The 12972-nt window shown below is 41.7% G+C and overlaps 1 protein-coding gene across 6 annotated transcripts in view; it reads right to left on the bottom strand.

Moving 5' to 3' along the window:
• Positions 1-12972, bottom strand: part of CA5B (carbonic anhydrase 5B) — a 47987-nt gene that overhangs the window by 24634 nt on the left and 10381 nt on the right. For 3 of the 6 annotated variants that reach the window (XM_054471317.2, XM_054471315.2, XM_054471316.2), the window contains one exon: positions 11467-11663. In XM_054471317.2, the coding sequence (XP_054327292.1) occupies positions 11467-11608 (142 nt within the window). In that variant the 5' untranslated portion in view covers positions 11609-11663. Of the gene's footprint in view, positions 1-11466; positions 12478-12972 lie in introns of those variants that run through there. The other 3 variants (XM_063660605.1, XM_063660604.1, XM_063660606.1) reach the window with 3 other exon arrangements.

Here is a 12972-nt window from a genome sequence, read left to right as displayed (position 1 = left end):
ATCTTAACCTTAGTGTTTTGTTTTGTTTTGTTTTATTTATAAAAGTGCTCCAGCAATACAGACAAAGAGCTCTCCTGAGAGTGCCTAAATCAGTGGTTTTCAACAGAGAGAGCAATTCAGTCCCCCAAAAACATTTAGCAATGTCTGGAGACATTTTCGGATGGCAAAACTGGGAGAGGGTGCTAGTGACATCTAGAGCTTAGAGGCCAGGGATGCTGCTAAAGATCCTACAATGCACTGGATGGGCTCCCACAAGACAAAGAACCATCCTGACCCAAAAGCCAATAGTGCCAAAGTTGAGAAACCCTGGTCTAAAGATAAAAGGTGCATGCAAACTCATAATACTCTTTTCTTTCTATTTCTTCATATAATGCAGTACTCTCATCTCTGGAGAGGTCTGAACCCAATGTTCTGGTTTTGTTTTTTTTTTTTTCCTTAGTATAAAACGACTTGTGAAGAACAAGAACTTTAAAGAACAAGAAGTCTCTGTTTCAGAAAACTAAAATGGAAAATGCACATGAACTGGCACATCTGAAATGAAATCTGGGCCATACTGTCATAATCTAATTAGAATGCAAATTCCTTGTGGGCAGGAGCCACATCTTCCTCCTTTTTTGTTGCCCTGTGGTATCTTATTAAACATATGCCCTTCTGGAAAACATCCTATTAGGTACTATGTTCACTTTCTGGGTGACAGGATCAATAGAAGCCCAAACCTCATCACCATGCAATACACCCATGTAACAAATCTGCATATGTAACCCCTGAATGTAAAATAAAAATAGAAATTTTAAAAAAGAAAGAAATTAACAATTTGAAAAAGCAATCATGGCAACTATGCAGCAGCCAACGTCATAACACATACAACCTCAGGGTCTAAAAATGTTTAGTAATTTTATCCAATAACATATCATATACCATATTTTTCATCTTAGAGGGAAAGATGATCTTAAATTTCTGTTACATTTGGTTCTGTTATATCCACCCAAACACTTAGATTCATATTCATCATGAATAAACATCTCTTTTAAAGGCAAAAATAAAAAATAAAATAAACATATGCCCTGTAACGTATCCAACTGCCATTGCTCGGGGGGAAAAAGCTCAAATTCAAATGATTTGAAAGGATTCAAATGATCTGAAAAATGATTCAAATTGTGTTAATTTTTTAACTTCTAGAAAGCCCTTGAAAGGCCCTGATTCTGTTTTTAAAGATTCCTGACACAAAGGGACTATGCACCTTCCCCTCTGAGACACTCAGACTGTGGCTGATAATTTGAGAATTCACACTCTTCAAAGCCATTCAATGAGGGTCTCCTATGACGACTAGGGAAGAACTGGAGTGATTAGGCCCCTAAGACGACACCTTGGTCATCCTTAATTGTTCCCCATCTCATTCATGAAATGGGAAGTATCAACACTCACACTCACGCAAATACCAGCCCAAGAAAACTGGGCCTGTTCCTTCAATTGCTCCTTAATGACCATAATGACACGATCAGTTTATGCCCTTGAGTTTACAAGTTCAGCTTCCAGGTTTTCTTTCCTCCTACCCACCTCCTCCTTTACTAAACTAGACCATCTAGGTTAGACATCCAACTCACTGTGTGGGGAAGGGGTCCTTGGTCACTGCCCCCTTACTGAAGCCAATTTTTTGCCAAGGGTTTGTTTTGCTAAAGATAAACTGACACTTTTGTTCTCTCCTACTCCCTTCCTTTTCCTCTATTTAAGCAAAAATCAGATCAAAACAATTTCCTGGTAGTTGCTCATATTTTACCTCAAAAATAAGATGATTAAGTGGTCTAACAGAAGCTTCATTTTCAGGTTCTTCTTGTATAGGGAAAATGAAATAAACAGATAGTGATTTTATCAACCGTGGTTTATGCTAACAAAGGCATACCATCATTAAGAAAGTGTCGGCCGGGTGCGGTGGCTCATGCCTGTAATCTCAGCACTTTGGGAGGCCGAGGCAGGCGGATCACCTGAGGTCAGGAGTTCAAGACCAGCCTGGCCAACATGATGAAACCCCGTCTCTACTAAAGATACAAAAAATTAGCTGGGCGTGGTGGTGCGCATCTATAATCCCAGCTACTCAGGGAGGCTGAGGCAGGAGAATTGCTTGAAACCGGGAGGTGGAGGTTGCAGTGAGCTGAGATTGTGTCATTGCACTCCAGCCGGGGCAACAGGGCAAGACTCCATCTCAAAAAAAAAAAAAAAAAAAAAAAAAAAGGTGTCAGTAATTTGTAGCTGATGGGCAACAAAAGCCCTGCAGAGGATTCCATGTTGAGGAAGTGCTTGATTTTAGTTGTTTATATGAGTAGTCCTAGGTTTGATTTATTTTGTTCTTTAGCACTGTCTTAGTCCATTCAGCCTGCTATGACAGAATGTCATAGACTAGGTGGCTTATAAATAAGAGAAATATATTTCTCACAGTTCTGGAGTCTGGGAAGTCCAAGATCAAGGCACCAGCAGACTGGGTGTCTGGCAAGGGCCTACCTTCTGGTTCATAGACAGCCTCCTTGCTGTCTTCACATGGTAGAAGGTACGAGGGAGCTCTCTGGGGTCTCTTTTATATTGGGAACTAATCCTATTCATGAGAACTCTGCCCTCACGATCTAATCACCTCCCCAAAGCCCCACCTCTTAATGCCATCACCTTAGGGGTTAGGATTTCAACACACAAATGTTAGGGGGTCATGAACATTCAGTTTGCTGCAACCACCTATTTCCCCAGCTTTGGCACTGTCCTTCTTTCAGCCCTTGAAACATGGAAAGCTCATTCCTGCCTTAGTCCCTTTCTTCGTGCTCCTCCTCCACAGAAATCAATTACCCCTCATTTGGCTCAGGGCTGGCTCCCATTATCTTTAGGTCTTGGGCTTAATTGTCACCTTGACAAAGTGATCTCTGGCTACTCTCTTATAATACAATCACTTCATATTATAATTTTTAAATCATAGCACTCCGATTTTTCTTTCATGACATTTATTACATAGGTGCAGTTATAATTATATGCATATGGGTCTAATTATCTGCCTTCCTCACTGCTCTGTAAGCCAGCTGGCTTTCGGTCAATACTTGTGGATGGAATAAGATGAGGAGCATCACTGGGAAGATTTGTGCTATGGTGTGAATGTATGCGTCTCCTCAAAATTTAGCCAGGCAGCGGTGGCTTGCACCTGTAATCCCAACACTTTGGCAGGCCAAGGTGGGCAGATCAGTTGAGGTCAGTAGTTTGAGACCAGCCTGGCCAACATGGGGAGACACCATTTCTAGTAAAAATACAAAAAATTAGCTGGGTGTGGTGGCTCATACCTGTAGTCCCAGCTACTTGAGAGGCTGAGGCAGGAGAATCTCTTGAACCCGGGAGGTGGAGGCTGCAGTGAGCTGAAATTGTGCCACTGCACTCCACTCTGGGCAACAGAGCAAGACCCTGTCTCAAAAAATAAAAATAAAAATAAAAAAATAAAACCCAAAAATGCACACGCTGAAATCCTTTTCCCCAAGGTGATGGTATTAAGAGCTGAGGCCACTGGAAGGTGACATAGTCACGAAGGCAGAGCCCTCATGATCGGGATTAATAACCTTATAAAAGAAGCTTGAGAAAGCTTCTGAGCTCCTTCCACCGTGTGAGGATGCAGCAAGAAGGCAAATTCTTTGAAGCAAAGAGAACCCTCATCAGACACTGAATCTACTGGCACCTTGGTTTTTCGGACTTCTGGCCTCCAGAACTGTGAGCAACAAATTTCTGTTGTGTATAAATTGTCCAGTCTGAGGTACTTTGTTACAGCAGCCCAAACAGAATAAGACAGTTCGCTTCTCCTTTTTGCTTTATTTCATTATTTTTCTTTAAGAATCATTCAGGTTTATCTCTTCTTCACCTTGCCCAGAACAGCAGCCTAGTTCAGAACCCTAACCCCCAGACTTCATACAAAGCCTCTTGGTTGCTTTTCCTCTTTTCTAACTCTCCTCTACTCCTGAGTTCTGCCACTCAGCAATTTTCCTAAATAACCACCTTTGTCACATTGCTCCTATGCTAAAGACAGTATATCAAGTTGTAACTTCTATGTTCAATGCCCAGGTTTTCCTATTAGAACCCATCTCACTTATCTAATCTCATTTTCCTCATTCTTCCCAAACTCTGGTGTTCCTATGCTACTTTTCTTGTCATGCTATTCCCCTTAGCATGCTACTCTTCTTACAACTGCCTACCTACATAAGTTTATGTCTACTTTGGGGTTTTTTTTTTTTTTGAGATGGAGTCTCGCTCTGTCACCCAGGCTAGAGTGCAGTGGCACGATCTCGGCTCACTGCAACCTCCGTCTCCTGGGTTCAAGCAATTCTCCTGCGTCAGCCTCCCGAGTAGCTGGGATTATAGGTGCCTATCACCATGCCCGGCTAATTTTTGTGGGTTTTTTTTGTTCTTGTTTGTTTGTTTTTGAGTCTCGCTCTGTCGCTAGGCTGGAGTGCAGTGGCGTGATCTCAGCTCACTGCAACCTCCGACTCCTGGGGTCAAGCGATTCTCCTGCCTCAGCCTCCCGCGTAGCTGGGACTACAGGCACCCACCATAACGCCCAGCTAATTTTTCTGTTTTTTAGTAGAGACGGGGTTTCACCATGTCTTCTTCAGTAGCCATGATGGTCTCGATCTCTTGACCTTGTGATCTGCGGCCTCCCAAAGTGCTAGGATTACAGGTGTGAGCCACCGCACCTGGCCTAATTTTTGGTATTTTTAGTAGAGATGGGGTTTCACCATCTTGGCCAGGCTGGTCTCGAACTCCTGACCTCGTGATCCACCTGCCTTGGCCTCCCGAAGTGCTGGGATTACAGGTATGAGCCACCGCACCCAGCTGTCCATTTTGGTTTTTAAATTTTTTTTTTTTTTTTTTTTTTGAGATGGAGTCTCACTCTGTTGCCCAGGCTGGAGAGCAGTGGCGCAATCTCGGCTCACTGCAAGCTCCGCCTCCCGGGTTCATGCCATTCTCCTGCCTCAGCCTCCTGAGTAGCTGGGACTACAGGTGCCTGCCACCACACCCGGCTAAATTTTTGTATTTTTAGTAGAGACATGGTTTCACCTTGTTAGCCAGGATGGTCTCCATCTCCTGACCTCGTGATCCACCCGCCTTGGCCTCCCAAAGTGCTGGGATTACAGGCGTGAGCCACCACACCCGGCTAAAAACTTTTTAAATAAAATTTTTTGTAGAGATAGGGTCTCGCTATGTTGCCCAGGCTGGTCTTGAACTCCTGGGCTCAAGCTATCCTCTTGTCTTGGCCTTCCAAAGTGCTAGGATTACAGGCATGAGCCCCCATGCCTGGCCTTTAGTCCCACTTTGGCTTGTGCTTAGAAGCCCTTCCTTTTCCTTAACACTTATAGAAATCTTTTCCAGTTCAAGTCTTATCTCCCTGATGACATACTCTCCAACCACTCTGAGCTTTGCTTTTTCTGAACACACACTGAATTTGCTTTCACACCATTTAGCATCCAACCATTCCTCAGGTAATCTGTGCTTGCTTTATCTGCCCAAAGGGCCTGTGTCAACTCCAAGTCCATGAGGTCTGTGTCCTCCACTTTTTCTATAGTCTCCTGGGCTTTACTTGGTACAAGGCACAGAAGAGGTACTAAATGCTTATTTTACTGATACAGAAAACCAAACAAATTGATACCAAGGCTCTCTACCCATTACCTCACAGCCACCATCTCTCTACCAGGCAAGCTGGTTTACCCTGAACACCTCTTAGGTTCACCTAATCGTATATATCTGTTATTCGTTTGTTCCTTAAAATTCTACTAGGCTTTCAAGGTCAGTTCAAGCCCCTTCTCTGACACTCCCACCTTAAATAAAGCATCTTTCATCTGTTTTTACTCCTCAACACCTATTCTCTCTGTTCCTGAGCTCCCCAATATGGTAGCACTGTCCCTGTGTGCTAGTCTAAATTGAGATGTACTATATAAATGTACAATACCAGGAACTTCGAAGGCTCAGTACAAAATAAATAATATTAAAATTTCATTTATAATTCTTATATTCATTTCATGTTAAAGTGATAATATTTTAGATATATTTGGTTAAATAAAGCATACTAGTCAAATTAATTTGACCTGTTTACTTGCACTTTTTAAGATGTGGTTATTACAAAATATAGAATTACTCATATTTTTATTTTATTTTATTGTAGAGATGGGGTGTTGCTATGCTGCCCAGGCAGGTCTCAAACTCCCGGCCTCAAGCGATCATCCCACCTTGGCCTCCCAAAGTCCTGGGCTTACGGGCATGAGCCACTGTACCTGGCCTATTAGAAAATATAGAATGACCCATATGGCTCATATTTGTGGCTTATGTTATTTATCTACCAGAAAGCATTGCCTTATGTCCTCATGTGCTTTTTATCTGGTCCCATGCTATGCACTGCCCTTCTATGTGCTACTTCCTCATGTTACTGAAGATATCCGTGTAGGCCTTGGCCTTAATGCAGTGATGGGTGTATACACAGGGACCCTCCATATGACTTGGTTGAGGATGATCGCAGAATCACAAATTGCCTTGTTAGAGCATCATCAGGGCTATAAAAGGAACTTGGATGCCGAGTCCATTAGCCACAGGATACCTGTGCAGTTATCAGCACAGGAGACTAAAGCCCACATTCCCTGGTCAGTTCCAGGGCTATTTGTCAGTCCCAGGCAGCTGAAGATAACCCTGAGGCCATTAATGCAATTCTAAGTGGCTCTTAATCAGCTCATTTTTTCTTAAGGTTATTTGCATGTTAATAAAAGACAATCTAGGGGCATCCTGAGTCTATATTTCAGAATTCTTTGTGAAAACACTGCAAAACAAACTTTTTCTTACTCTCCAGGCTTTATTTGTATTCTTCAAAATTAATTGGAGAAATAATAACTTTCAAACACAGTACAGTTATGATATAGATTACTGCTGTCAAATAGAACTTCCTCTGATGATAGAAATGTCCAGTATATTAAGATCTAGGCATATGTAGCTATAAAAATTTAATGAATTTAAATTTACATGTAAATACCCACATGGGGTTAGTGGCTACATTTTATACACTGCTGGCTTCTTTAGTCCCTATTATCCTAACATGTTTCTCTTTCTTCTACAAGTAGGGAGATCATCAACATTAAGAATCATTGGAATAACAAATCAGTATCATTTCCATTTTACCTGATATTCTTTATATTTCATTCAATTAAGAATTATTAAATGCACTTTCCTATGGTCTACGATTTCATGCCTAAATCTGTTTATGTGACCATTAGACTAAATTTCACCAGATGATACCTAAGGGAAACTGATTTTATTTCCACACTGGATAATAGGTATAGGCTTTTATCTTTATCTTATTATATTACAAGTCTCCAAAGTTAGGACTATCAACAGTTACTGTCTGCTACCTGAGATAACAGCAAACAGCAATCTGAGTTGACAGCCAAAGATTCAAAGATATGATGAGCATAGAGCACAGGGCTGACCTGAAATGCTGCTTTCTGAATTTGCCACAACCTCCTACTTTCATTCACTCCTTATTTTGCTTTGCCTCCTCTTAAAATGGTCAGATTTAAACATCTGAGACAGGCACTGAGCCTATGATGATGATAACAATTGTAGTACCAGAAGTAGCTGCCAACACTGAGTCCTCACTGTGTGACATCACTAGCTAAGGACTTTGCACATGAGAACCAGAAATGAAATTGTAAGCTCCCCAACGGACTGAATGGGTCCCCCCTACCCTGGCCAGGGGGATCCCAAAGAAACCTGAAGAACTAGTTCAGGCCATGAAGGGAAGAGAGGTTGGGCATACCTCATTATATCCTCTCCCTTTAGAGTTTAGGCACAACTGACCAGCATTAACACTCAAATAGAGATCATAAGACTGACATAACAGAATCTCTGAAGCAATAAAATACCCACCTCCAACCTGACCCTGGTATAGCATCACATGACAGACAGCAGGCTCTCAAAGAAATCAAAGTATTTTACCCCAAAATTTATTTATTTATTTTTTGAGAGAGAATTTCGCTCTTGTCGCCCAGGCTGGAGTGCAATGGCGTGATCTCAGCTCACCTGGAACCTCTGCCTCCTGGGTTCAAGTGATTCTTTTGCCTCAGCCTCCTGAGTAGCTGGGATTACAGGTGCGTACCACCACACCTGGCTAATTTTTGTATTTTTAGTAGAGATGGGATTTCACCATGTTGGCCAGGCTGATCTTGAACTCCTGACCTCAGGTGATCCACCTGCCTCGGCCTCCCAAAGTGCTGGGATTACAGGTGTGAGTTACTGCACCCAGCCTTACCCCAAAATATATTTCTTTGACATATTTTGAAATGGCCCTGCAAAGCCATCCCTTGTGGGAGAAATGTGCATTCTGTAGAGAGCCCCTGTCCCTTTCCAGGTCTTTTCCTGATCCAGGAGAGATCTGACACCTTTTAAGGTCCCATAAGAGATGTTTACCATCTAATCTCTCTGAAGCCTGCTACTGGGAGGCTTCATCTACATAACAAGAACCTTGGCTTCTACAATCCCCCTTATCTTAACTCAAGCATTTCTTTCAGTTGACTTCAACTCTTTAGGCAAAGCTTAACTTTTTCCACCAACTGCCAAACAGAAAATCTTTGAATCCACTTACTTATGACCTGTAAGCCCCTGCTTAGAGGTATCCTACCTTTCCAGGCCAAACCAGGTGTTGACGAAAAGAGTCGAACTCTGTAAAATATTTGAAGAGATTTATTCTGAGCCAAATATGGGTGACTGTGGCCTGTGACACAGCCCACAGGAGGACCTGAGAACATGTGCCCATGGTGCTCAGGGTACAGCTTGTTTTTATACATTTTAGAGAGGCATGAGACATCAATCAAATACATTTAAGAAATGCATTGGTTTGGTCCAGGAAGGCAGGACAGCTCAAAGCTGGGGTGGGGGTTGTGGGGGGCTTCTAGGCTATAGGTAAATTTAAACATTTTCTGGTTGACAATTGGTTGAGTTTGTCTAATGACCTGGGATTGGTAGAAAGGGAATGTTCAGGTTAAGATAAAGATTGTGGAGACCAAAGTTCTTTTGAAGTCTTATAGTGGCTGCCCTTAGAGACAACAGACGAGAAATATTTCCTATTCAGATCTTTGTTAATCTCTTTAGGATAGGGAGGGTCTGGAAAAAAAAGATCTAGCTATGTTAACAGAGATTCTTTACAGATACAAATTTTCCCCCACAGAGAACAGCTTTGCAGGGCTATTTCAAAATATGGCAAAGAAACATGTTTTGGGGTAAAATATTTTGATTTTCTTCTTCATCTTGTAATGTTATGCCGAAGTCAGCTTGGAAAGTAAATCACGATATATAGGGTTAAATAAAACCCATCTGGCGAGAATTTATGATTTGTGGGGCATGACTCCCCAGACCCCTTAGATAGGAATTTGGGCAAGATAAAAAAAAAAAATCAGAGTTTCGTCCTCACAATGTATACCTTACGTGTATTGATTTATGTCTTGCCTGTAACTTCTGTCTCCCTAAACCACGCTGTAACCCAACCACCTTGGGCATGTGTTCTCAGGACCTCTTGAGGCTGTATCATGGGCCACAGTCACTCATATTTGGCTCAGAATGAAACTCTTCAAATATTCTAGAATTTGGCTCTTTTCATTAACACGTTATCTTTTCAAACCCTCAAGAATCTGGGGTCATTATTGGTCACAAGTGTACACTGGCCTTCTGTTGGGGTACTGAGCTGTCAGAAACAATGAGAATTGTCTTTACAATTAAGCAGATGAGGGTCCAGAACACTATAGGACCTGCTCAAAGGCCCAGAGCAGCAAAGACCACAATATTATTCTTGGGGCAAACAGGTTGGAACAGAGTAATATGCTACAAACAAAATCAAATGGTGACTGTCCCCTGTTTTTCCTAGTAACTTAGAAACAAGAACATGTCATCTGTTGTGGGAAATTCACCAAGTAAAGCTGCCCCTCCCGAAGCCACTACTGTTTTTTTTTTTTTTTTTTTGTCAGCACTAAAAGCAGCAAACTATCCTGACTACGTACGCATACCGGATTTGGATGTTTAATTTCAACTGTCAAAAAAAAAAAAAAAGCAAAACTACTAATATTTTCCAACATAAACCCCAGACCACAAAATGCCAGTGTTCAGAATAAGCCAGTCTCGGTAGGATGTGGCATGTTTGTAGGAAGCCACACCTAGCAACCAGAAATTTATTATGCCTCTGGTCCGTTTATTTGAAAAAGAACACAGTCAATGTTGAAGGAAACAAAATAAACTTACAGTGAAAATATATTTGTGGAGCAGTTTCAAGCCCTTGGATGTAGCTAGATTAGCATTACTAATTTACAAGCATTCCATTCTTACTCAGTCTTTTTATCATGTGCATATGGGGTCAAAGAAAATAAACACAAAAGGGGAGAAACCTAGACCTCAGTGCAGCCCAACATTTGAAAACCCTGTGCCAATGTTTTTTAAATAATGGAAAACATGAAAAATTCCTCCTTAATGATAATACTTAGCCATTTCATCTCTCCATGAACTCAAAGTTATCTGTCCCACAAATACACACATTATCCTTTCCCATCCTCTCAACTGCCCTCTCTAGGGCAGTCACGCAGAGCATGTTTGGCAATGTCTGCAGACAGTTTTGGTTGTTATAGCTTCATGAGGGTGCTACTAGCAACTAGTAGGCAGAGGCCAGGAATGCTGCTAAAGACCCTCCAGGGCACAGGACAACCCCCCACCACACACAATGATCCATCCTCAATGTCCATCATGCCGCAGTGGAGAATCCCTGCCACATCCGGACATGGGCAACGCCTTGTATTTCCAGGAGGGGAACAAGATGAGAGAGGTGTGAGGAAGGCCATTTCCTGCCTCACTCAATCTTCCATCCTTACAGCAGAGCACACACTTGCAAACTGATCCGCTAGAATTAACTCAGTAATTCCTAACTCAGGACAGAACATTCTAGAACGTTGAAGCTAGTAAACTGTTTACAAACATTTACATGCAACTTCCAGAAACTTAAGGTTCCCAGAAATAATTTGTGGTTTGTGGATCAACCTTTGTTTAAAAGAAAAAAAAAAGACAATTGCTACCAAGAAATAATAAACAACAGGTTCCAAAATATTAAAAACCGGGATCTGTCTCTTGTCCAGTTTCTGCATGACATCATTTTAACATGCTAAAATTAGTCAAGAAAGAATATTCTACATTTACTTTCATGAATCAATAGAGAAACAGTTATTCTCACAGTTCATAAGGCATATAATCCTACACTGGAAAGCCAAAGACAGCATAGCTACAAATGTTTAACATGTGTGATTATTATAAAGACGAGTATTTTTGCTCTTGCACACTTGCTCCCTCTTTTCTTTTTTCTTTTTTTCTAAGAGATGAGATTTCACTCTGTCACTCAGGCTGGAGCCCTTTTTGTTCTCTTTAAGGAAGTGGTGTACTCACAGGCTCGGTTCCGGGTTTTGTAAGTACAAGTATAGAGGCTGCAGGGCCTCGCTGGCATGAATCTCGGAATCTGGAACTTTCTCCACAGCAATTTGCCTGGAAAGGCTTGAAGAATGACCCTCAGGCTGTTCATCACCACCATCTTTAGCTTGAAATCTTGATCAATTCCCAGTTAAGTTGCAGGAACTTAATATTATCTAGAGGGATGAGGGCAGAGGAGGGAAAGCTGTAAACAACAGAAACTTAAGATGATGGAGAAACCTCTAAGTAGGACAATATTCAGACTAGCAGTACACACCCTGAGGAGAAGGGAGGGAAGGCAGATGAGAGTCAACGGTTTATCCACTCTTGTTCCTCAAACTCATTGGTCCCCTCAGTGGAGGGCAGGGAGGGTCCTCAGGACTGACTCACATGCTTTGCCTTTCCCTCGGGGTTGGCAAATATTAGAAATCCAGAGAAAAGCTTCTCTTTATCCACAAGAATGAAAAACTGTTTACAGTATAGTTTCTTAAAATAAAAAAAAACATTGCTCCAGGAAATCCCAATTAATTATCCAGCAGGGTATTTACATGTACGAAGAACCCCAACATTAAAGCTCCCTCCAGGCTGTCTGACTAAAAACAAACATCTGCATCTAGATTGCATACAAAACAACAAAACAAAACAAAAATAAAAACAAAAACAAAACAAAAAACCCAGGATACATCCCGCCAAAATAGTCATGGGCAGTTTTGAAATCTGAGCTTAAATATAATCTATGATTCTTTGCCAATTTTAGGTGTAACACAATGGCCCTTGAACATGGGAAAACAGACAAAGTTAATCCTGAATTCTCTCTCTACCTTTCACATGGTCACAGTCAAAGTCTCAGAAGATGAAGATGATGCTTTCCAAGGTATTCACTATGGTGTTCTGAAATTATGGTAATATTAACTTTGAACACTTTCCCCACCACAATACTGCTTCATCCATTTTCCCTGAAAACTATCCCTATTCCATTCTGAAATTCTGAAAAAAAAAAAAAAAAAAAAAAAAAATCAGTTCTTCTTGGTTACACATTCATTCCACTACAGATTTAGAAGTGTTTAGTCTGAGTACTTGAGACACATTCAAACAGATGTTCAGGACATCATTTGTGCAACCATGACTGTGGTGTGGCTGCAAGGCCATGTGCTGTGGGCCTGCTAAGATCTCGGCCTCACATCCATTTGCATTCCTGCCTGCTCACCAGCTACGTGGGCTTCAGGTCTTCCAACTCCTTTCTTTCCCTCCGGCCTGTGCAGAGGCTCTTTTTTGTATTTTTCATAGAGATAGGGTTTCACCATGTTGGCCAGGCTGGTCTTGAACTCCTGATCTCAAGTGATCCTCCCACCTCAAGCCTCCCAAAGTGCTGGGATTACAGGTGTGAGCCACTGTGCCCAACCATCCCTGGCTAACTTTATTTTTTTTAGAGATGGGGGTTGGGGGGATTCTCACTATATTACCTGGGCTGGTCTCGAACTCCTG

This window comes from Pongo pygmaeus, chromosome X (genome assembly GCF_028885625.2).
Source record: "Pongo pygmaeus isolate AG05252 chromosome X, NHGRI_mPonPyg2-v2.0_pri, whole genome shotgun sequence".
Taxonomy (NCBI): Eukaryota; Metazoa; Chordata; class Mammalia; order Primates; family Hominidae; genus Pongo; species Pongo pygmaeus.
This window is presented reverse-complemented; position numbering and strand designations above follow the sequence as displayed.